The sequence below is a fragment of the Eretmochelys imbricata genome, chromosome 10 (assembly GCF_965152235.1).
Source record: "Eretmochelys imbricata isolate rEreImb1 chromosome 10, rEreImb1.hap1, whole genome shotgun sequence".
In the NCBI taxonomy this organism is placed as follows: domain Eukaryota; kingdom Metazoa; phylum Chordata; order Testudines; family Cheloniidae; genus Eretmochelys; species Eretmochelys imbricata.
The window spans coordinates 43,375,977-43,399,342 of NC_135581.1; the positions used below are offsets into that span (position 1 = coordinate 43,375,977).

At 56.5% G+C, this 23,366-nt stretch overlaps 1 protein-coding gene across 1 annotated transcript in view; it reads right to left on the reverse strand.

Moving 5' to 3' along the window:
- Positions 1–23,366, reverse strand: part of PARP6 (poly(ADP-ribose) polymerase family member 6) — a 66,581-nt gene that overhangs the window by 32,083 nt on the left and 11,132 nt on the right. Inside the window, exons 2-9 of the mRNA XM_077828838.1 lie at positions 11,953–12,030; positions 11,419–11,513; positions 8,143–8,203; positions 7,207–7,297; positions 5,627–5,693; positions 3,396–3,545; positions 2,364–2,541; positions 1,011–1,064 (exon numbers count right to left, since the gene is read on the reverse strand). Coding sequence (XP_077684964.1) covers positions 1,011–1,064; positions 2,364–2,541; positions 3,396–3,545; positions 5,627–5,693; positions 7,207–7,297; positions 8,143–8,203; positions 11,419–11,513; positions 11,953–12,030 — 774 coding nt within the window. The remainder of the gene's footprint in view (positions 1–1,010; positions 1,065–2,363; positions 2,542–3,395; positions 3,546–5,626; positions 5,694–7,206; positions 7,298–8,142; positions 8,204–11,418; positions 11,514–11,952; positions 12,031–23,366) is intronic.

A 23,366-nucleotide genomic window follows, 5' to 3' on the forward strand; every position in this document is an offset into this window, starting at 1 on the left:
TGTCAGGCCAGATACCTGTGTTAATGTGGGAACCATGGCTCAGGCGGAGAGTTCCCAGCAGCCAGCACTGGGTAGAAGAATGCTGACCAGTGCGCCCTTCCCCAGGCCTCAAACGGTCAGCTAGGAAATGCTCAGCTCTGCTGGCTCAGCTCCGAGGAACAAAGTCCCCCATGCTGCCAGCCCACAGCAGAGTGGAGAGCTGCCCTGCAACCCACAGATCTGGGGGGAGCGCTAGGGGTTCAGAGATGGGACCTTTGAGGATTCTGACCCACCACACCCAGCGCACTGGGAAGAGCCGCTCCAGGCTCTGGGGTCATGTTACCTAACGTGTTACAAACACCTCTTTTCTCCTGGTGAGACAAGGCCTGGCAGGGGAATCCCTTATTGGCTGAGGGAATCCTGTCCTGTGACGGTAACACCATCACAGACACCGTGGGGAGGAGTGCAAACAGACCACGCTATGGCCTTGCGGATGGGGCTCTGTCCCCAAAGACAGCAGCCTGTGGGCTGCCCATGTGCCAGGAACATCCATGAGAGTAGGACTGTAGCCTTGCAAAGCCAGGACTGGCCCCATGGAGGGGGGTTAATCAAAGATTTTTCCCTATTGACTGACACCCCGGAGGTTGAATTCCTCCACCAGAACAGACCTTTCCTCCACCGGAGAGGGCCCTCGCCCTCCAACCCAGCCTGAGGCCTGGTCTCACCTGGGAGCTCAGCTGAGTTTAGGTCGAGTGGAGAAATGGAGCTCAAGGCATTAACCTGCATCCACACAAGGGAAAGGCAATGAAGTGAGGCTGGCCCAGCTGGCTCCTGGTAGCTAAGCCTGACCCTGCTCCTAGCCAAGACAAGCGTCGAGAGCAAGAAGGCCCTGTCTCCAGGGCCTAGCACACCTGGGCCTCTCCCAGCAGGCAGCAGCCGCCTATGAAAGGGGCCAGGCTGGAGGGGGGCAAGCAGGAGGAGAGGCCAGGCGAGGAGTTCTCAGGGGCCCCCAGTTAGCGACCGTGGTTTACCTGGACGAGAAATCCATATTCCAGCGTGGGGATGTTCTTGCAATGGCCGCCGACCTGCAGAGGGCACACAAACCCGACCCAGCCACGTTACCCTCCATTCCTGGCCCATGGGCCATTGTGCCCCTCAGTGTAGGCTGGCAGAGGGGGGAGCAGCCCAGAGGGCTCTGCGCTCGCCCTCCCCTTTGCCGCATGGGATCTCATGCCAGATGGCTGAGGATGTTGGGCTCTGCTCCTCATCTACCCCAGTACCTTACTGCACCCTTCCAAGGGGTGATATCCACCTGGGGTGGTTCAGCAGGCACTGTGCCAGGGTGCACCGAGACCCCATCCCGGGGCAGAGCTCTTCTGCTAATTGCCCCTGCTTCTCGCCACCCTCGGCAGAAGGGAGGGGAGAGTGGCTCCCGGGCCAAGGGAACTAGGGAGCTAAGCCAGAGGAGGTCCTGGCGCATAGGCACTAACTCTCTGGATGCTCCGGAGCTGAAGCATCCAGAAAAAAAATTAGTGGGTGCTCAGCACTATCAGCACCGATCAGCTGTTTGGTGGGGCCTTCAACCAGCTGTTCAGCCGCTGGCAGAGGCCCTTGGGGGAGGGCAGAGAGCAGCAAGCAGCGGGGGCCTCGGGGGAAAGGATGGAGTGGGGGCAGGAAGACGTGGGGCGAGGGCAGGGCCTTGGGGAAAGGGGTGGAGTGGGGGCAGGGCCAGGGGCGAAGCAAGGGTGGAGCATCCCCCGGGGGAAAATAAAAGCCAGCGCCTGTGTCCCAGGGGAAGAAGGGCCACGCTCCAGAAGGCGGCTTAGGCTGAGGGGCCCGTCATATCATTGCTGCTGAGTTCCCAGTGAAGACATGCCCCAGGAAAAGGGTGCATTAGGACACTGACTCAGGGCCTGGCTGCTCCACTGGCAAGAAGGGAGGGCTCCCAGCTCCCAGACGGCGAGGTGCTGGCAAGCAATAGCACGTGCTATCTCAGCCCGAGTGCAGCCACACGTCCCCAGGAGAGCAGCCCCATCCGGGAGAGATGGAGGAATGGTACGCTCCAGGCGGCGCAGGTGCCAGGCCAAACCAGGTTGCTGTTATCCCTGTTGGCCCCAGGATCTGCTGGAGCTGCCCGGCTGCTTCCCAGCAGGGCCAGGAGCTCTGCTGCCACGCACAGTGTATTCTGAACAGGCCTCGTTTCAACAGGCTGCCTGGTGACCATGGCGGGGGAGCCGGCCTGTGCCCCGGGGAACCCCCCAGATGCTGAAGTGAGGAAGAGTGGGAGGCAAACCTGCATGACCATTAGCAGGGGGAGCGCGCTCCAGACCAGTGTGAGCAAAACCCACCCAGAGCCAAGGCAGGGGGACGCAGAGGAAACCCACCAGGATGTTGAATGGGGCGACACCTGCCTGGGTGCTGGGGGGGTAGCCAAACACCTCCACCTTAGGGTTCTTCATGGTGCAGGAGATGGAACGGTTCATAAGGCGATTGACGCGGAGCTCTGGCACCCCCAGCTTGCCCTTCAGCATGGAGTCCTGGATGATGGGGAAGCTGGGAGACCTGGGGAGACAGAGGGAGCCATGAGCCAGCCAGGGGGCCAGCCAGCGCACGGGGAGAAGGCGGGGTGGGGAGTAACGCAGTATGGGCAAGGGGAGAGCAGCGCAGCGTCTGGAGGCCTGTGCCAGTCCGGCGCAGACAGAGCCAGCGGCACAGCTCAGGGGTCATAAAGTGCTGGCTCGGGGGGGAGAGCAGCAAGAAGGGGTGCCAGCCCCAGGGCCTGGTGATCAGTGCCCCCTGCATGCCTGTGGAGGCCTGAGCATGCTCCCAGTGTCAGTCGCTTGCTCCCGGGCCAAGAGGAGCTGGGAGTGCCACCGAGGCAGCCTGTGCCTCCCCCTCTTGCAAGACTCACCGGCTGCGGGGTCCGGGGAGCCACTGGTGAGCTCTACCCACCCCCCAGCAATAAGGAGGGGATGGCTGAGCATTGTCCACAGTTCGCTGGCCTTTAGTGCCCTGGCGCAGCCTGCCTGGCACAGGACATCCCAAAGAGCAGAGCAGAGGCAGGCCTGACGCCGTCAGGGACAGCACCAACGAACGCACTGACACAGCACCAGCCCAGCCAGCATCCCGGCACAGGTGGGCTGCAGCACAGAGCATGGCAGTGACTCCTGTCCGGCACAGCGCCCAGGGAGGCTCCTGGGCTGACGAGGCAGCAAATGAAATCTCCCCCGGCAGCCTGTGGGCGTGGCAGAGGGCCAGGCAGCATGTGAGTCCCACCACACGCACACTGACAGACTAAACGCAGAGTAGGAACTGACGGGGGTAGGGGACGACCCTGGGACCAAAGTTCAGAGAGAGCCGTGCTCAGGGAGGGAGCTGGGCCGGAGACAGTCCCAGGTCAGCAGCGGGAGCCTTACTTGGGGATGGGAGAGAAGATGCTGAGGCCCGCTCGGAATTTCTTGATAGTGCCACTCGACTTGAACCAGCTGTGCCGCTTCTCCTGCTGGGTCTTCAGGAAATCGTTGCTGAGGTGTTTCCATTGCTGGGATGTGAACATTCCCAGGATCCTGGGGGGAAGAGCCAGAGGTGACTTCCCAGGCCGGATGAGGCCAGCCAGCCAGCGCTCGGATTATAGGGAAGGGCACGAACGCCACACCTGGAACATTACTAGGGGTCAGGTCTGATGGGGATCAGGGACCTCCTCTAATTCAGGGACCTCATCTAAAGCAGTGACTGGAGCTCACCAGCTCACTTTGCATGGCTCTCCACCAGATGGTGACAGTCTCCACTCAGCGTGGGCTGGAGCATGGACAGGTGCATGGCACCACAGCCCTTTGCCAATCCCCTGTGCCATCCGTCCCCTGGCGAATCGCTCTGGTCACAGCACAGCACCATGGCTCCCGCCCAGCAAACCCCTCAGCAATCCAAAGGAACCCTAGTGCCCTGGGCTTTGTGCTCATGTCTGTCTCCTGTGGAACATTCTGGCCTCAGGGAGTGTCATAAATATAAAGGGAAGGGTAAACCCCTTTAAAATCCCTCCTGCCAGAGGAAAAATCCTCTCACCTGTAAAGGGTTAAGAAGCTAAAGGTAACCTCGCTGGCACCTGACCAAAATGACCAATGAGGAGACAAGATACTTTCAAAAGCTGGGAGGAGGGAGAGAAACAAAGGGTCTGTATCTGTCTGTAAGCTGCTTTTGCTGGGGATAGACCAGGAATGGAGTCTTAGAACTTTAGTAAGTAATCTAGCTAGGTATGTGTTAGATTATGATTTCTTTAAATGGCTGAGAAAAGAATTGTGCTGAATAGAATGACTATTCCTGTCTGTGTGTCTTTTTTGTAGCTTAAGGTTTTGCCTAGAGGGATTCTCTATGTTTTGAATCTAATTACCCTGTAAGGTATCTACCATCCTGATTTTACAGAGGGGATTTCTTTACTTCTATTAAAAGTCTTCTTGTAAGAAAACTGAATGCTTTTTCATTGTTCTCAGATCCAAGGGTTTGGGTCTGTGGTCACCTATGCAAATTGGTGAGGATTTTTACCAAACCTTTCCCAGGAAGTGGGGTGCAAGGGTTGGGAGGATTTTGTGGGGGGAAAGACGTGTCCAAACTATGTTTCCCAGTAAACTCAGTTAGAGTTTGGTGGTGGCAGTGGATATTCCAGGGGCAAAGGATAAAATTAATTTGTACCTTGGGAAAGTTTTAACCTAAGCTGGTAAAAGTAAGCTTGGGAGGTTTTCATGCAGGTCCCCCCATCTGTACCCTAGAGTTCAGAGTGGGGGAGGAAACTTGACAGGGAGCCATTGAGAGATGGGAGCCCAAGAGTCCAGATCCCATGGCATTTCAGCCCTGGCTAGGGCTCCTCACTGCATTAAAAAGGCCTGTGAGAAATTCAGACCAATAAACATAAATACAACCTGCCAACCCTGTATCCTGCCTGGCTGCCCCTTCTGCACTAACAGGCACTCACAGAGTCCAGCATCCTAAAGCCAGAAGGGACCGTTGTGATCATCTTGCCGGGTCTCCCTTACAACCCAGGCCAGGGGACATCCCTGATACCCCCTGTGTGAACCAGAGCAGGGCTGGTAGACAAACAGCCAGTCTTGGTTTACAAATTGCCAGGGATGGAGAATCCACCATGACCCTGGGTAAATTGTTCCAATAGTTCATTCCCTCACTGTTAGAAACGTACATCTTATTTCCAGGCTGTACCTGTCTGGCTTCAACTTCCAGCCATTGGATCTTGTTACACCTTTCTCTGCTCGACTGTAAAAGCCTTTAGCCAGTATTTGTTCCTGTGTAGGTCCTTTAGCCTGTCATCAAGTCACCCTTCAACATTCTCTTTATTAAGCTAAATAGATGGAGCTCTTGGAGTCTGTCACTATTATTTAATCCTTCTCGTGGCTCTTCTCTGACCCCTCTCCAATGTATCACCATCCTTCTTGAACTGTGGGCACAGAACTGGACACAGGATTCCAGCAGCACTCACACCAGTGCCAGATACAGAGGTAAAGTAACCTCTCTGCTCCTACTCATGGTTCCCCTGTTTATACAGCCCAAGATTGTGTTAGCCCTTCTGGCCCCAGCATTGCACTGGCCTAGGGGAAGACGCCCCGACTGTATGTCCTGGTGACAAGCTCACTGGCCTTACTTTTTCAGCTGAAGACCCAATCCGAACCCCTCCTTATTAGACGGCTGGAAAACCTCGATCGATGGCTCTGCAGAGAGATCAGAGTCAGCTGACATCAATACCAAGCTCCCCTCCTCCTGGGGCACTTTACCCACAGACAGGAATCCCTTCACCCAGCCCATTGAGTAGAGCATGGCAGCTGCTTGACCATGCACACCCACACTGAGCCGTGTAGGGCACTTGCAGAACGGGCCATAAACACAAGGAGGCCCCCCACACCTCTGCAGGCAACTAGCCCAGGGCTGACTCAGGGAACAGAATGTTGCCCACTGAATCACCAGCAGCCCATGGCTCCTCCCAAGTGGTCTCCCAGTCAAAGGACTGGCTAAGGCACCCCTCTCCTTGATTTCAAACACTCTGATCGCTGAGCTACAGAGCTCCTGGAGTCCACACACCTTGGTAGCTGAGTGTTAACTAGGCCAGATCGCACTCTGTGGTGCTGCAAATAGGGAGGGGAAAGCCAAATCGCTGCCCAAGTTTAGACAGATTGAATGGATTCCCTCCACAAAGGCTCTGACGCTGTCCAACCTGTCATCCTGGAGGATACACCCACTGGCTGCTCCACATGAGGGCAATTTCCAGGTCGAGAACCCCCGCAACGCCTCGGAAGCACTGCACAATTTCCAGGGGACTTGGAGGAGTGGAAGCACAGACACCTCCACCCCTAGGGAATCCAACCCCTGCGACTCCCAGGCCAGGGAGAAGGGCTGGCAGGTACCATGGGGGCTGTTTCCCATCATCCCCTTGGAGAGCCTGGGAACAGGGAAGTCCTGAAGCCCTGGATGGTCATTGCAAACCAGGGGATTGGGTCGATATCCATGCAATGGGTCCAGGTGCCTCTCCACAGAGTCCCAATAGCCACTGGGAATGCCATAGTCCAGGGAGGTTTGCAAAGGCCACCCCCACCACAGATGGACCAAGCTACCCCTGGAGCCTGCAGAATTGTGCCAGGGATAATTGTGGCCCACAGATCACGTGGTTAATTATTCCCAGTGGATTCTGCAGTGTAGTGATAATAAAACTGAGCTCTTACAGAGCATCTTTCCTCAGTCAATCGCAAAGCACATTACAACGGAGGGCAGCCTCATTATCCCTGTTTTACAAGATGGGGAAACTGATGCACAGAGCGAGGACGTGACCTGTCCAAGGTCACCCAGCAGGCCAGAGCTCGGAATAGAGCCCAGGTCTCCCAAGGCCCAGTCCAGTGCTCTAGTCACTAGCCCACACTGCCTCCAGAATACCCATTTCTTTGGCCGGGATGCTGGACAGGCTATTTGTGGCTGTTCATGTTGCCATGACTATTCAGCACATGATGCAAGGCTCCCTTTCCCTGAGCCAGTCTGACTCAGCATGCTCCATGCTTTTCCCTACAGAGCAGGGATGAGGGGGTGTCCGAACAATCACCCTCTGCCCTAGCTTGCCCTCTGCTTGTGGGCTGGGCAGGGGATAGAATCCTGGGCAGCAGATGAATTGCTGAGGCCAAGGTGTGGTGCTGCCCTACTGTCGCTCTCTCTGTCCCCCCAGTGTAGGCTGGCACTCACCGGGTCCATCCAGGTACTGGGAGAGGGAGAACCGCAGCCTCAGGACAATGGGTTCGGTCCGTAGTACCTTCCAGGCCGTCGACACCTCCTCCTGCAGAGAGAGCAGAGCTGGGGAAGGGCAGCGAGAGCTGAGGGCTCCCACTCCTTACTGGAGGGCAGCCTAAGGAGGGCCTGATCCTGGGAAGGGCTGAGCACTCATAGCCCATCAGCACGATCACTCAGCAGCAGCATCGGCGTGCGCCCGGTATCTGGCCACAGTACTGGTGGCCACTGCCAGGGGCCTGCGACTGTTCCTGTCATTGCTCCAGGGCGATGGTTTGGCTTCTCTGGCAGGAGAGCTCCCACGTCTCCCTGCTGCTATGGCTGAGCGCTCCCCAGCAGCCCTTCTGCACTGAGCTATGTCAGACCTCAAAGCGTCCCCACCCCCACCTCTGGGATCCCACTTCTACGCGCCCCCAAACCTCCGGGTAACTCGCAAAACCTGCCACTAACTGCCCATTATCTACCTCTGCCTGCGCTGTGACCCTGAGCCAAGAGTGTCCACAGGGAACGGACATCTACACCCACCGAGTAAAGCAGGAGCAAACGCTGAGTAGGCACAGCTGGATTCAGCCCAGGAACTCTAATGATCTAAGACCGAGCGTGTTTGTATTTTCCAAGCTTTTTGCAAACACAAATCCTCTGGAGACGGGGCACTTTCATCCTGACCAGCGGGCAGGTTTGTACAGGGACAGGTAGAGCTTTATCAGATCTCTGCGGCCACGGGGGAATGCGAGACCCTCTTGGGACCCGAGAGGGAGCTGTCCGTCCGGCGGCAGCGGGTCTGACTGCCAGCTCCTACCCACACGGGAGGGTCGTGCATGGGACCGTCCAACTACTGAGAACGAGCCGCGGGAGCACATGTAACCGCCCGCGGAGAGCCCCAGCACCACTTACATCCAGGAAGCTGATATTGACGTGGAGGTCGATGTCCACGTCATCAATGGTCCCATATTCTCTGCAAAGAGACACGGCAAGATTAGGGGCTGGGCCAGAGCCACACACTCAGCTCTGTTGGGATCAGCGTTTCCTTGGGGCAGATCCACCAGCCAGCGCCCAGGAGCATCGAGAGCCCGCCTCTCCTGGCAGGGGATTTATAAACCAGTTGTACAAATGTGGGTGTTCACAGGCATACCAAAAACACCCCACAGCTCCCCCATGGCACAGACACCCACCACAGGACCCCTACAGCACACACACACACCACAGCCCCTCATGGCACAACTCCCCCCCCCCCAACAACCCCCCAATAGCACAGACACCCACCACAGCCCCCCTACAGTACACATACTCCACAGTCCCACCACAGCACACACCCCACAGCCCCCCCATGGCGCACATGCCCTACTGCCCCCCACGGCACACACCCTCCCACAGCCCCACCATGGCAAACAGGCCCTGCAGCCCCCCCACAGAACACTCACACCACGTTTGGTATGTGGGAAAATGATGCAATGATCTCTCACTGAGATGAGCAGCAAACATCTGCACTCCGCACCGAGGCCCAGCCTGGCCCATGCAGCAGGAAATCACAAGTCATAGCTCTTTGGGGAAGAGTCTGTCCATTGGTTCTCTCTGTACAGCACCTAGCACCCTGGGGCTCTCTGCCAGGCCTGGGCCGCTAGGTGCTCCCAATAATTAATAATGATCACAAAGCCCTTCCACTGAGCCCTGATGCGAGCAACCAGTTACTCACCTCCATAGACTGCCTGCTGGCCCACAACCCCCCACAACCCTCTCGGGCACAGCTGGCCAGGCCCCCGTTGGCTGATCCTGGCCATGCTCCCATGGGACACAATCCCATCCTGGATTGCTGGTGTTATTTGCATGGCAGTAGGACCTAGGAGCCCCGCTCAGGGATCAGAGCCATCTTGCGCTACAGACACGTCAGGAAAAGGCAGCTCCTGCTCCAGACAGCTCCCATGGGCAGGGGCATGTTCCTGGGCCAGGGGCTCTCCAGGCTAGACTGATACGGGAGCCAAGAGCCTCAACCTCTCCCACCAGAGGCAAACACGTTCACTCAGGATGGAGGAGAACTGGAATGGTGGGTCCAAAACCCCCCTCCCCCTGCCAAGCTCCTAGATCTGGATCCAGATGGCACAAGTTCCTGTCTCTATTAGAGATGGGGGCAGGGTGCAAACTCCACAGCCACACCCGAAGAAAGCCCAGGTGTCTCAGTGCAGGCCCACCTCCAATCTCTATATTGGGAAAAACCACAACCCTCACCCAGGCACCCCAAACTCAGATCTGTGCTGGCCCCAAACGTCCTGGCTGAGGCCCGGCCCTCCTCATGAAATCCTAGTCCAGCAGAGATGCCTGTTCCTGAAGGACCCAGACCCCTTGGAGGTTTCCAGGTCTCAGACAAGGGGCTAGGGACAGCCACAGGACCAGAGCTTGCCTTGCCTTGGTCATGCCTGCAGGGGGACCAAAGCACCTCCCTTCCTTACTGGCCCGGTCAAGGGGCTTCACGCAATCAGGGCCTGGTGCCCCATGCTCCCCAAAGCCACCCAGCCAATTCCCAGGGGCAGGGGAGTGAACCCGAGGGGATCGATGACCGTTGGCGCTCCTGGGCCTCTGCGTTCGCCCAGGCCCCCAGCACATCAGTCACACTCGGCTAGACTCCCCAGCCTGGGTCAGGCGTAACGCCTGCCTCCCCAACACCCCAGCACAGAGCCGGGCCCCACTTGCGCCATGCAGCACTTAGGCCAGCAAAAGGTGTGGGAAGGTTCTAGGCAGAGACAGGACTGGCTCTTTGTAACGGCCGTTCCCCGGGGCACACAGCTTTCATCGCCTCTGCCCCCTCCCCCCACAGGGGAGACACGCCATGTATACTCTAGCAAGTCTGGAAGAAAATCTCGCAGAATCGGGGGCCTCTGGCCCAGCCACACATATCATAGAATCATAGAATATCCGGGTTGGAAGGGACCTCAGGGGGTCATCTAGTCCAACCCCCTCCTCAAAGCAGGACCAAGCCCCAACTAAATCACAGTCCTGACGGATCCCCCTGCTCGGCTCTGAGAGCCCAGCCCCTGGGTTAGATGCATTTGAGAAGCGTCTGGTCCTCTCCCCGGGTAAATGGCCCTGCCTTCCGTAGCTAACTGCTGTTCTGCTTCACCAGGGGAAGAATAGCAGGCTCCCCCAGGCCACCACAATGCCTCCCAAGTCTAGTCCCTCCCTCCTCCCCTTTTCCAGACTTCCCGGCTCCTGCTGCTCAGAGCAGGGGAGCAAGAGCCCCTGCATCTTTCCCTGTATTTAGGCAGGAGGCGAGTCGGGGGGGCCCCGCTCAGCAGCTTTCCCATCTCCCCAGACGTGCTTGCCCCTCTCAGGGAGGGGGCTACACTCTGTTCTCAGGACCAGCTCCTCCCCACGCAGGCCCATGGCACCAGAGGGTGCTGGCTGATTCAGCCCCACTGCACAGCCAGGGACAGGATTCAGGGAGATGGCTCTGAGAATCACTGCCCTGGGAGTGAAATTCAGTTCAAGCAAACCTCGACCATCCCTGACGGGTTTCTCCAGCCTGGTCTTACAAAGCTCCAGCACTTAACTACCCTTAGAAAGCTCTTCCTAATATCTAACCTATATCTCGCTGCAGATTAAGCCCATTTCTTCTTGTCTTACCTTGAACGGACATGAAGAACAACTGATCACCCTCCTCTTTATAACCTTCAACATATCTGAAGACTGTTCATGGCTGTGACTCTTTTCCCTCTGACTAGAGAGAGGTCCAGACCAACCCCGCATCCAAATGCAGCCTGGACCTGTCTCTACTTCTGATTGGGCCATTCATACCCTCACCAAGAGGGCATGGTTCACAGCAAAGCTGGCACCATCTCCGCCCTTTGCGACAAGCTCCCACATAAGCCTGGGGTGCAGATCCCAGCGCCAATCAGCACTTTAGGTGGGTTTTCTGCACCTCCCCATCCTAGCAGCTCAGATTCTTGTCCCAGTGTGAATCCTCTTCCTCTCCCCATCTCTGACGCATAAGCAGGGGCTCTGGGTATTCCCCATCCTGGCATCCCAATGAGGAGATGCAGGGAATGTGCTGCCCTCAATGGACAAGCTGTGATCTCCGCTCACCAGTGCAGGGAGGAGAGCGGCTCAGTCAGTGCAGCCCCCATGGGGCAACCAGGAGGAAGCTGCTGCCCGGGGCTGAGTCCCGTCTGCCCTACGCACCTGACAGACACAGAGTTCTCACTGTAGATCTCCTTCACCGCCTCAATGTCAGCATCCAGCTGCGGGTGTCGATACAGATCCGCCGCGCAGGTCCCCTGCAACACACCGCAGGAGCGAGGAGGGGAGGGAGTTCAGACAGGGGCTACAGCCAGCATCAGTGCACTGGGCCCCAGCTAGGCATATAGCAGTGGGGGCTGCAGGTCAGGACTGAGGTGCACTGACAAAGCTGGGGGCTGGGGCAGGGGCCAGGGTTTAGCTCAGGCTTCAGATGCACTGGCAGAGGCCCAGGATTTCCTGGCAGTGGGAGCTGCGGGGGAGGACTGAGGGGCATCGCCACACCTGCCTCCCAGCCATGCAGTGAGACTGTCACAGCTCCAGACACTGACCTCCACTGCAATCAGAACAAGTTCCCCATGCCAATCCCACTGGATACGCTGCCCTGGCACACAGCAGAGGGCCTCGAACACCGCCACGCCAGTTTCAGCACCACACCGTGGCCCCCAGGGGCAGCCAGCCGATCACCCAGCTCCTTACCTGGACTCCATAGAGGAATTCTTCTGACTCATTGTCTCCATCCGAATCATCGTCAGTCCAGTACTGGCCTTTGATGTCCTGTGAGAAGAGGCTGTTAGTGTTTATAAGCCACAGCCAGAGCCTTGGGCCACGGCCACCTCACTCACACCCAGCTCAGAGCAGAAGGGTCAGTTTGCCAGGCCAGGGCAGAGGGGACCAAAGTGTCTGGTATGGCCTTCATCTCCAGAGCATCTGAGCACCTCAGAGCCATTCATGGGGTCTCACATCAGCCCCTTGGAGGAGGGGCTATTACCGCCAAGTTACAGTTCATAAACTAACAGACTCTAAGGTCAAAAAGAACCATCATGAATGATCATCTAGTCTGACCTCCTGCACAACACAGGCCCCAGCATCTCACCCACTCACTCCTGTGACAGACCTCTAACCTCTGGCTGAGTTACTGAAGTCCTCAAATCATGATATAAAGACTCCAAGTTAAAGAGAATCCACCATTTACACTAGTATAAACCTGCAAGTGACCCATGCTGCAGAGGAAGGCAAAAAAAACTCCCGGGTCTCAGCCAATCTGACTGGGGGGAAATTCCTTCCTGACCCCAAACATGGTGATCAGCTGAAGCCTGAGCATGTGGTCAAGACCCACCAGCCAGACTTTAGTAACTCAGAGCCCTGCCCATCTAGTGTCCCATCACCAGCCATTGGGGATATTTGCTGCTAGCAGCCACCAATGGGCCACATGCCATTGTAGGCAGTCCCATCATACCAGCCCCTCCATAAACTTATCAAGCTCAGTCTTGAAGCCAGTTAGGTTTTTTGCCCCCATTGCTCCCCTTGGCAGGCTGTTCCAGAACTTCACTCCTCTGAGAGTTAGAAACCTTCATCTAATTTCAAGCCTAAACTTGTTGCTGGCCAGTTTATAGCCATTTGTTCTTGTGTCAGCACTGGCATTTAACTTAAATAACTCCTCCCTCCCTGGTATTTATCCTCTGATGTATTTATAGGGAGCAATCCTATCTCCCCTCAGCCTTCATTTGGTCAGGCTAAACAAGCCAAGCTCTTTGAGTCTCCTCTCCTAAGGTAAGTTTTCCATTCCTCACAACATCCTAGTAGCCCTTCTCTGCACCTGTTCCAGTTTGAATTCATCTTCCCTAAGCCTGAGAGACCAGAATTGCACACAGTATTCCAGATGAGGTCTCACCAGTGCCTTGTATAACAATACAGTACTAACACTTCCCTGTCTCTACTGGAAATACCTTGCCTGATGCGTCCTAGGACTGCATTAGCCTTTTTCACGGCTGCATCACATTGACAGCTCACAGTCATCCTGTGATCAACCAGTGCATCCGATGAAGTGGGTTTTAGCCCACGAAAGCTTATGCTCAAATAAATTTGTTAGTCCCTAAGGTGCCACAAGTACTCCTGTTCTTTTTGCGGATACAGACTAACATGGCTGCTACTCTGAAACAATAACCCAAGTATTTTTCCTCCTCTATCACTTCCAACTGATATATCCCCAGCTTCTAGCAAACCCCAGGATTGGGGAGAGGAAGAGGCTTGCCCAGTGTCACTTGTGGCTGAACAGGAAACTGAATGCAGGTCTGCTGAGTTCCCCTCCGGTGCCCTGCCCACTGGGCACAGCTCTGACCTGGTCCCACTGGCCAACCGGTGATAGCACTTCCCCTCCACACACTTGTCCAGACCAGATCAGTTACCAAGGGGCCTGTGCCCTTTCCTGACCCTTCTCAGTGGATACAGGCGGCCGGAATTGTGGCTTGTTTTCCATAAGGAGAGAGAGAGGGTCTCAGGAATGGCCTGCCGTATTTTCCCTATAGGGCAGGAGGTCCCTCTGTGTGGAGCCAGAGATGGGGACTGGGAACTCACTCAGCCCTTAGCTAGATGGGACTGCTGGACCTTTAACAAAAGAGCTTTTCTCCCACCAGTTTGTCAGGTGTTTGAGTGAATTGAGAGTTAACAAAAGACCCAGCATTTGAAACCAGAGGTTCTCTCCAGTTTTCCCACTGTGGGCCAAATGCTAATACTGTTCCATTCTAGTTCTTCCACTGTGCTCATCCCTCATTATCCCCCATGAGACTATCACACAGACACTCCCCACAGCCCAGCCCAGCTCCCAGGCCCCTGGCAGCTACAACATTCACAAACATGGAAGAATGACATTAGGGAAGCATTCAATATATTTTTAGCTTCTTTTGATGCAATTTATCTGCTGGAAGTAGCAAGGAGGAACCAGCATCGTGGGACCAGCCAGCTCTCCACACACCACCAGCGAGTGCTCAGCAAACTATTGGCATTAAATTAACTTCCCCTCTCCATTAATTGGGGGCAGGAGCAACATTTTTAAAGCATCTGTGTCACCTGAGAACCTACACCCCATTCAAATCAATGGAACTGAGGCTCCTAAGTCGCCTAGGTGCATTTGAAAATGTTGCCAGGTGTCTGTAATGTCACCTGCCAGTCAAAGATTCCAAGCCCAGAAGGGACCACTGTGATCAGCCAGTCTGACCTCCCGTATAGCACAGGCCAGAGAACTGCCCCCAAAATAATGCCTAGAATCCACTACGACCCTTAATTCCTAGAATCCATCACGACCCCCAGTGGTTAATTCCCCTCACTGTTACAAATTTACCCTTTATTGCCAGTCTGAATTTGTCTTGCCTCAACTTCCAGCCATTGGATCGTGTTAGACCTTCCTCTGCTAGACCAAAGAGCCCATTATTAAATATTTGTTCCCCATATAGGCTGTAATCAAGCCACCTTTTAACTTTCTCTTTGTTAAGCTATATGAGAGACAAGATGGGTGAGGTAATATCTTTCACTGTACCCACTTATTCTTTGTTATCCATAGACAAAGCTTTGAAAATAGCAAAACCAAGCAGCGAAAAAGTGTAAAAGAATAAAATGAACTTTGGGGCCATGTGGATGCACCACATAGGAGCCAAAAATGACACAAGCCACACTGCTTGTGCGAGTCTCCTTTAAAAAAATGGCTGCTTTGTTTTCCCTCTCAAGTACATACAACAATGACACCCTCCCCCACCTTGTGTCTACCCTGTTGACAGAGATTGTACACTCTCCATGGCTGGGACCACCTCTTACTCTCTGTACTTCAGTGCCAAGCACAATGGGGCCCTGCTCTCAGCTGCCATCTTTAGATGCTACTTATTAGAAATGTGTTATTAATTAACAATACAGTGATGGACCAGGGAAGCAGAAAAAAGCCATGCCAATTATTTTATTATTATTTCCCGAAGCCCCTAGAGCTCTAGGCATGAAGCATCATGCTAGGTCCCGTACAAACACAGAACAGACCAATTGTATTTAGAGAGGGGGAAAACAGGCTTGGGAGTAGTGCAGAGCAGAATCGGGCCCTTCATATCTTCAGAGCTAGGAGCCCCCGTCCAAGTGCTCTGGGACATTTGCAAACCCACCAGTCCCTCCCTACATTGGGGTACTCTTCTTCCCATGGCGACTGCTAGAGGCCCTGTGGTTAGGAGCCAGGTCTAAGCCCAGTTTCTCTAGGGAGAAATTCCAAGAGCCAGATTCCCAAAGCTCACGAAAGCTCATGCTCAAATAAATTGGTTAGTCTCTAAGATGCCACAAGTACTCCTTTTCTTTTTGCGAATACAGACTAACACGGCTGTTACTCTGAAACAGAGATAACAGTCAGTTTAGGAGAAAAGAAGGAAGGACAAAAAGGGGAAAGGAAAACAGAGTGGGGGACAGAGAACAGGTGGCAAGGGAGGAGTGAGATGGACCTGCTTTGGCCACTGAGCAACGAAAACAAGAAAGATGGAAAACAGTCAGAAAGATAAAGAGATAGGCAAGAAAAGACAGGATGGAAGAGGCCATGAGGGAGGAGGGAGGGAGGAACGAGAGGGAGCGAGTACAAAGAAGCCACACCCCAAATGGCAAGCCATGCCCATCTGTGTGACTGGTGTGCAGCCGGCCTGCTATCCTTTGCCAAGCTAGCCACTCTCTGGGAACCCCTGATCTCGTGCTCTGGACCCCAACAGCCTCACTTGTCCACACCACCCCTGACTGTGCCCCCCCCACTCCCCCACCTCAGCGCCATCTCTCCGCGCTGGGAGGCTGGGGGAGCCAGAGCATCATGAGCCTTGGGTTGACCCCCTCCCCACATTCGCCCCTTGTTTCCCTCCATGCTGCTTTCCCACGCCCCACGCCCGCACCCCTGGGCTTTCCCCCGTAGCAGCAGCCCGGTGGCCGTGGCTGCGCTGGGCTGGGGCTCCTGCTTGCCTGCCCGTCCCTCTGCCACACCCCGCTCACCATTTGCTTTGTGGTTCCCGGGCACTCCTCTGTCAGGCTAGGCCTCTCCCCTCCATGACACCAGGCGGCCTGGAAAGAGCGAGCCAGGCATCCAGGCAGCGTCAGGCCTTGACGTCAGGGCTGAGATCCGGGCTGGAGAGTATCTTCTGCTGTTTCCAGGCAACCGAGTCCCTGGCCTCTAAAAGGCAGCCAGCACCGTGGTTACGTCAGCGCTGTGCAGCAGGGGCTCGGGTGCTGCTCCAAACGCTGCCGGCCCTGCACGGCAAACGCAGGTATTGCAGACAGAGAGGAGAGACCGGGGACATGGCATAGGTGCCTCGGCCCCCAGGCAGAACCACTGGCACCCCTCGCACCTGGGATCCTGCCTTCACCCTCCTGCGTCGCAAGCCAGGAACGAATCCTGCTTCACTCCCATGCCCGGGGGAGAGAGGGCTCGCTTTCACATGGCAGGAACATAGGCCCATGCCGCCCCACTGTGCCCGGTGAACACACACAGGGCAAAGCGGGTGCAGCAGGACAAGTGCCCAGCCCCTTGCAGGGCGCTGGGCTTGTACCTTGGGCAACTGGGAGGCAGGGGAACCTTTCCTCTGGAGTATTTAACCTTCCTCGTCCCCACGGAGTGAGTGTGACACATGGCATGGCCCAGGCGGCAGGGGTCAGGGGCCCTGCACTGGCCAGTCCACACGAGGGTGTGACAGCAGCTAGGGCAGCGGTTCTCAGCCTATCTGCAAACCTGGATGGCTTGTCATGCCCCAGAGACACCCCCCACCCCGAGATGCCCCCAGACCCGATGCACACCAGAGGTCCATCCAAGGGGGCTCGGAGGAAAGATTCTAGATGCTCTGGCCAGATATGAACAGGGGGACCACCCCACACATCTGCAACTGAAGAGAGAGGCAAGTCAAGACACCCCAAAACAAACAGCCCCCCAGCTCATGGAGGGCAGAGGATAAGGGCTAGGGGGGATTTGAGGGCCTGGAAGTGGAGTGGAGAGATTGAGGGGTGCAGTGAGGAAGGAATTAAGGGTTCTGGGAAGGCTGGGGAAGGAACTGGGGGGCGGAGGGATATAGGGGTACGGTGAGGGACTGGGGGAAGGATCTGGGGGCAGAGGGGTGGCAAGCTGATTGTTCCCCAAAAAGCAGAACCTCCCACACATGGCTCCTGGGTTGGGGGCAGTTTAAGTCCTGGGGGAAAAGTGAGGGGCTGGGAGGAGTTGGGGGGCTGAAGAGGCTGGGGTGCAGTGGGGGAGGAGCCTGGCTGTGCAGCGGGGGGAACATGGGGGTGCCCAGGCTGGGGGGACAGGACAGCGCATATGGAAGATGGGGTGTCACCAAGCTGCAGGGCAGGGGGAACACCAAAGGGCCGATACATACTGGGGAACATGACACCAACCGCTCCCTCCTGGCCCAGCCCATGGAGCTGGCATAGCTCGGCTCCCCGCTCTGGGCGTGCAAGCTCCAAGGCCGCAGCACCGCTAAATTTTGGCTCAGCCGTGGGCGGCGTTGCAAGCTGGCGAAGGGGTGGCAGTGGCACTCCCTCACACTTGGCCCAGATGGCCCTCCCCACCACCAGGATGGAGTGGCGGCCAGGCCAAACCTGAGCAGCCTTGTGACCCCGCGCACCAGGCTGCAAGGCCCAGAGTGGGGAGCCGAACCCAGCCAGCCCCACAGCCCTGGGACACTCTCTGGAGAGCCGATGTTGAGTGGTGAGGCCAGGGTAAGAACACCTGGGCGAGAGGCTGGCTGTATGTAGACGGGCCAGGCTGGTTCCACAGACCTGGAGGGAAGGGTTGGCCAGCCTATTGAGTGAGAGGCTGGAAAAGGGTGTTGGAACCCATCATTCGTTAGACCGCGACTGTGCAGGCCGCAATAGCCTCCTCCTGCTTTCCCCTGTAACACCCAGCCCAACCAGCAGGGGGCACACGCAGCCACTCCTCCCCAGGGACAGTGGCCACTGCACCTGGACTATGGAGATTGCCCAGTTTAGCAGAGTGCAGGAGCACCCAGCCGCAGCAATGCTACAGGGCTGGGGTATTCCAGCCCCAGTGCTGCAGTAAGAGTCCTGACAATATGGTAATATTGGTAAACAATCCCAGTCCCCTCTGCTGAAATGCAGCCACCTCTGGGGCAGAGTATGCCAGCCTTTTAATGGCACACAGTAACAGCACACAGCAGTTTGAAATCCCGCAGCCAGCTGAAACTACAGGCCCAACCGGGAATCTAGACAAGGACCAATATTCCTTCCATGGCAAAGAATGCCCAAACAACAGGCCCACAAGCCACCTACCCCAACAGGCCCACACCCACCTATCACCCTACTACCCAACATGCCCAGTCACCCAACCACCCGACTCGCCCACACCTGCCAGTTACCCAATCACCTGACTTGCCCAAACCCACCGGTCACCCGTCCACCTGACACACCCACACCTGCCAGTCACCCAACCACCCAACTCACCCGCAACCGCCAGTCACCCAAACACCCAACATAACTGCACCCACCAAAGGGCTCCCTTCATAGCCACTGCACCCCGAAGGCCCACGGCATCACCCCTGGGGACAGCTCCCATGGCACATCCTGCACTAGTGGCGTGCAGCTCCATGTCCCCCCCTAGTGGCCAGACCCCTGCAGCTCACCCAGACCCAAACACTGGGTTCCACACCGCTCCTGGGTCCAAGACTGCTGCCACTTCACTCCTCTGGCCCCTGCCCCTAACCTGCCTCGTTGGCTCTCAGAACCCCGTCAGCAGCCTCCAGGCCAGATGGGTAGGGGAGAAATCCGTGGCCTTACAGCGTCAGGTACCTTTTCTCTTCGCGCGCCTGGCACCCTGTGTTATAGCATGCCAACAGGTGACCAGAATGTGGTCCCGGCAAGGCCCGTGGAGCTGGACTGAAAGTGTTGTCTCATCTCTGGCTCATGCCCCAGGTGAGACTGTCACCTGATCATATTGGCCCAAGAGCAAAGCCAGGGCTGTGTTGCTACGCCGTGAGCTTCTGGGAGAGGCTGGCAGCAGGGTAGCTGTGGGTGCTGCCCACAACCCATGCTCCTGCTATTGGAAGTGACAGCTGTGAATACCACAGAGCTGGGCCATAGATCAACCTCTGCGGGGGGAAGCCTGGGACTTAAGTCCAGCATTGTGTTGGGGACACTGGGGCATGGCCACTAGGTAACTCGAGGGGATGGAAGACCACGAGTGTCGATGAAGCCCCCTCGCACTAGGCCCAGGTGTCCTTGGCCCCCCTCTCCCGCCTGGAGGCACTCGCAGCAGCTCTGCGTACTAGGCCCAAGTGTCCTTGGCCCCCCCGGCCTGGAGGCACACACAGCAGTTATGCTGAGGATCTGCAACAATATGCTGCGGAGTCAGACTGCCTGAAACTAAGCAAGGCCAAACAGGGCAGATATGGAAGAACAATGCTGAATAAAACAGCTTTATGTATAGTTTAACAAATGATACAGAGAATCAGGGAACTAGCTGGGAACTGGATTGGCTGGCTATATGGATACTTGGGGCAGCTTGCTATTGGATAAGTATGCTGGGAAAAAGGATGTATAAAAGCCTGTGTAACTTCCTGCTCTGGGTGCAGGATTTGAGATTTTATTCTCCCTGTACCTTTTTGCAGCTGCAAATAAACTTTTCTGCTTCTCCACCACGTTGTGATTATTGGGTGTAGCACACCGGGTAACGAACCAACTCAAGCTGTTGTTCAGCCTCTCGACACTGGGTGCCGGCAACAATTGCTTGGCCGTTCCCTATAGACAGAGGCTGGAGCAGCTGCGAGCCCCCATCAGCTGGCTTTCCCACAGCACCTCCTACTGGCAGAAGCTCAGATTGGCATAGACGGTGCCATTCCCTCCAGCCCTCCTTCCTGGACAAGGCTGGGACTGGAGTAGCTCTTTCCACTCCCCACCCACAACGCCCCTGAGCTAGCGAGCCTGGAGCAGTGTTAACTTCACACAGCCAATTAGTAGCTTCCGAAGTTGCCAAAATATCAGTTTTCCAGCTAAAAAGACCCAAGTAATTATGGCTTTGACTTGGGGGTTGCGCTCACTCCCCACGGCTCCCCACCTGGGAGGATCTGGGCATCAACGCCCCCAAGATGACAGCAGCTAATAAAGCCCCTGCCTATGTGCCCTCTCTGCCGTGCGGGGAGCTGAGCTTTATGAATGGCACCTGACCTCCCTCCACCAGCACTAACGGTGGCCCAGGGCCGCTACTCGGTTTCCCTAAGTAATTTCTCCTCTGGGACGAGAACACAACGCTTGGCTAGGGCAGGGGAACACCACTGACCACCTGCGGTGGAGCAAACACCAGCCATGAGCTGTGAGACGCCGAGGCCTGTGGGTAGAACAGTGATAGCTCCAGAGCTGGTACACACCCAGGCACTGGTGGCATTACTGGGCTCCTCCTCTTTCTCCCAGGCTAAGCTACCAGCCCCTCGGTTTCCTGGGGGCCCTCCTGCCTCCCCGCAGCAGCCCTGCGCCGTGAAGCCAGGTTTACAGCCACAATCAGAGCTGGGCTGGCAGCCTGCAATCTGCTGTGGGTTCTGCTTGTGGCTCTTTGCGTGCTAGGAATGTTGCCGGCTGCTCTCTCTGGGCGCCAGCCTACAGGAGGGCAAGTTCTGACAACACTGAGACTCAGGCCGCGGGGCAGAGAGCTCTCTGATCTTCCTGCTAGGCCCAACAGAGGCTGCGAAGGCCGGGGTGGGAGACCCCTGGCCAGTGGGGGCAGGAGCAGCTCTGATGGCTCGTGGCAGGAGCTGTCGCACTGCACTCAGCTGGAGAGGCATGGCCCCTCAATGGAACAGTATGGCTGGGGGAATCTGCAGGGCCCTACCAGAGCAGTGGGGCTGGGCCGGGGGGTGAGAGCAAGGGACCAACCAGGATTTCTTCTAAATCCTTGGCAAGGCTGAGCCAAGCCCATGGGGACCACCCCCCCTGCCAGCAGGCGGGGCCTTTCACCCTTTCAGAACTCACGCAGCCAGCAGGTAGCAGCATATCCCCAGGGGCTCTTGCCACCTCCACGGGGGAGAGTTAAGGTGATGGGCGGGGGCTGGTGTGCCCCCGAACTCTGTGTCTCCACTTTGCAGAGGGTTAGGTTCATGGGCACTCGGTGTCCTGGCAAGGCAGGAGCCACTGTCCGTCAGCCTCAGCTCTGCACCAACACAGCTTTGGGGCAGTGATGATGCAGAAAGCTCATGAGCGCTAACACCACCCTGAGAGCCCAGCTCCACGTACACATGGCTGAAAGCAGAGACCACAGTGAGCACCACTAGAGGGTTCACAGGCTATTTAAAGGGATACCACCCAAGTCCCATAAGGACACAGTGTCACTGGGTAAAGCCAGCTTGGCCCGCCCTGGGAGGAGCACACCAGCATGAGAGGGATCCTCCAGGGGCATGGAGCCTTCATGCCACACACCACACGTCATGCGAACAGGGGCATGGCCGAGGGGGAGAGGGCAAGACTTCGCATGCAGCCCCTTGTGGGTATGACAGCTCTCCAGTAGCTGGCCAGGGACTGGCCCGCCCAGAGCTGCAGCAGGATGGTGCTATATTGTCCCTCTCAACAGAGGAAAGATGGTGAGTGTATTAAAGGGGTTCTTTATTGGGGCTGCTCGGCACAGACCACTGCAGCTCCTAGCCAGCATGCTGCCATGGTACTGCACAGGGCCTGGTATCTAAGTGCTGGCTGGGAGCATGTCATGAAGAAGGGCTTGCTGACTAGATACTTCCCCACCCACCCCAGCATTGGGTCTCCTTTCAGCCCAGCCCTAGGGAGGGGAGCCTGCTGCTGCTGTCCAGCCCTTCTCAAAACCCATTTCTCCCCGCTGTGGCTGGACAGAAGAAGAGGCCTTATTGGGAAGGGCGTTGACCAGGGCCTCCAGAGCAGTGCTGCCAACCCCCATGATTTTAGGGTGAGGCTCAGGATCTTTGGTGGTTTTCATAGAGCCCCAACTCCTGGCCTCACAGTTTGAGAATCTGGGCTTTCAGGTACATCCAAGAGTTTCTAGCCCTGGGGGTTGCTGAGAGAAGCTGGAAAACGTGTCCCGAGTGCAGGAACCAGGAGGCAAAGAGAGACCCCAGCATGGATCATTCTAAGACAATCTCCTGTCTTGGTGATGCTCCAAGAGACCTGGGCACAACTCCCAGCTCTGCCACAGATTCCCTGTGAGCCCCCGGGCATATCACTTCATCTTCATTTAAGTGTTTCCTAACAACCTGGGCCAGGAGCAGTTTCCCTGTGACAGGGGAGAGCCCAGGGCAGAGGATCCCCACCAGGCAGGGCAGAAGCAGACAGAGTGGGCACCCAGCCACCAGGAACTTAATTGGCCCCACCAGTCATTTCCCAGGAACCCAACCACCATCTGATGGGCACAATGGTCCGGCACCGCTGAGCAGCAATAGACAAACCCTGGTGACCTCATTTAGTCCCTGTCTCAGCTGAGTCCTTACTTCGCTGTGCAGGTGGGAAGACGAGATTGCACAGGGATTCTAGCTGCTCTCAGAACTGGGCTCCAGACCCTCTGCCTGTGGCTGGGGGCTAGCGCCACCCTAGCTACCCTGATGCAGGTGGGCTGGTTCCTTCCGCTCCCTGTCCCACCCCCATAAGGCTGTCTTTCAACCAGGGTGGGCAAAGTGGGGCCTGGCCCATGGAGCACCCTCCTCTTAACAGACCAGGGTGTGCGGAAACAACAAGTCCCGGGGCAATGCTCCAACTTGTTTTGCTCAGAGCGTGTTGGGACCTGGAATCTCTGCAGGGTGCCCCTCTGGTGTAAACAAGAGGGCCCCTGCCATCCAGAAGGCAGTGTGGGCTGGTGGTCAAGGACCTGGGCTAGGAGACAAGTGACTCCCATCTCCCAGTGCAGTGCTCTAACCACCAGACCACAACATGTCTGATTGCAGGTGCCCTCATAGTTAATAGAGAAGCACAACCTGCAGAGACTTCATGACCCAGCATGCAATGCTGTGGCACCGTAGGAAACCCACTTCCTCTCTGTTTCCCGTCCCACCCTTTGTCTTGCCTATTCCGATTGGGCAGAGACTGTCTGTTGCTCTGTGTCTGTGCAGCTCATAGCACAGATCCAGGAGAATCCCAACTTTCTGTTCAAATACAGG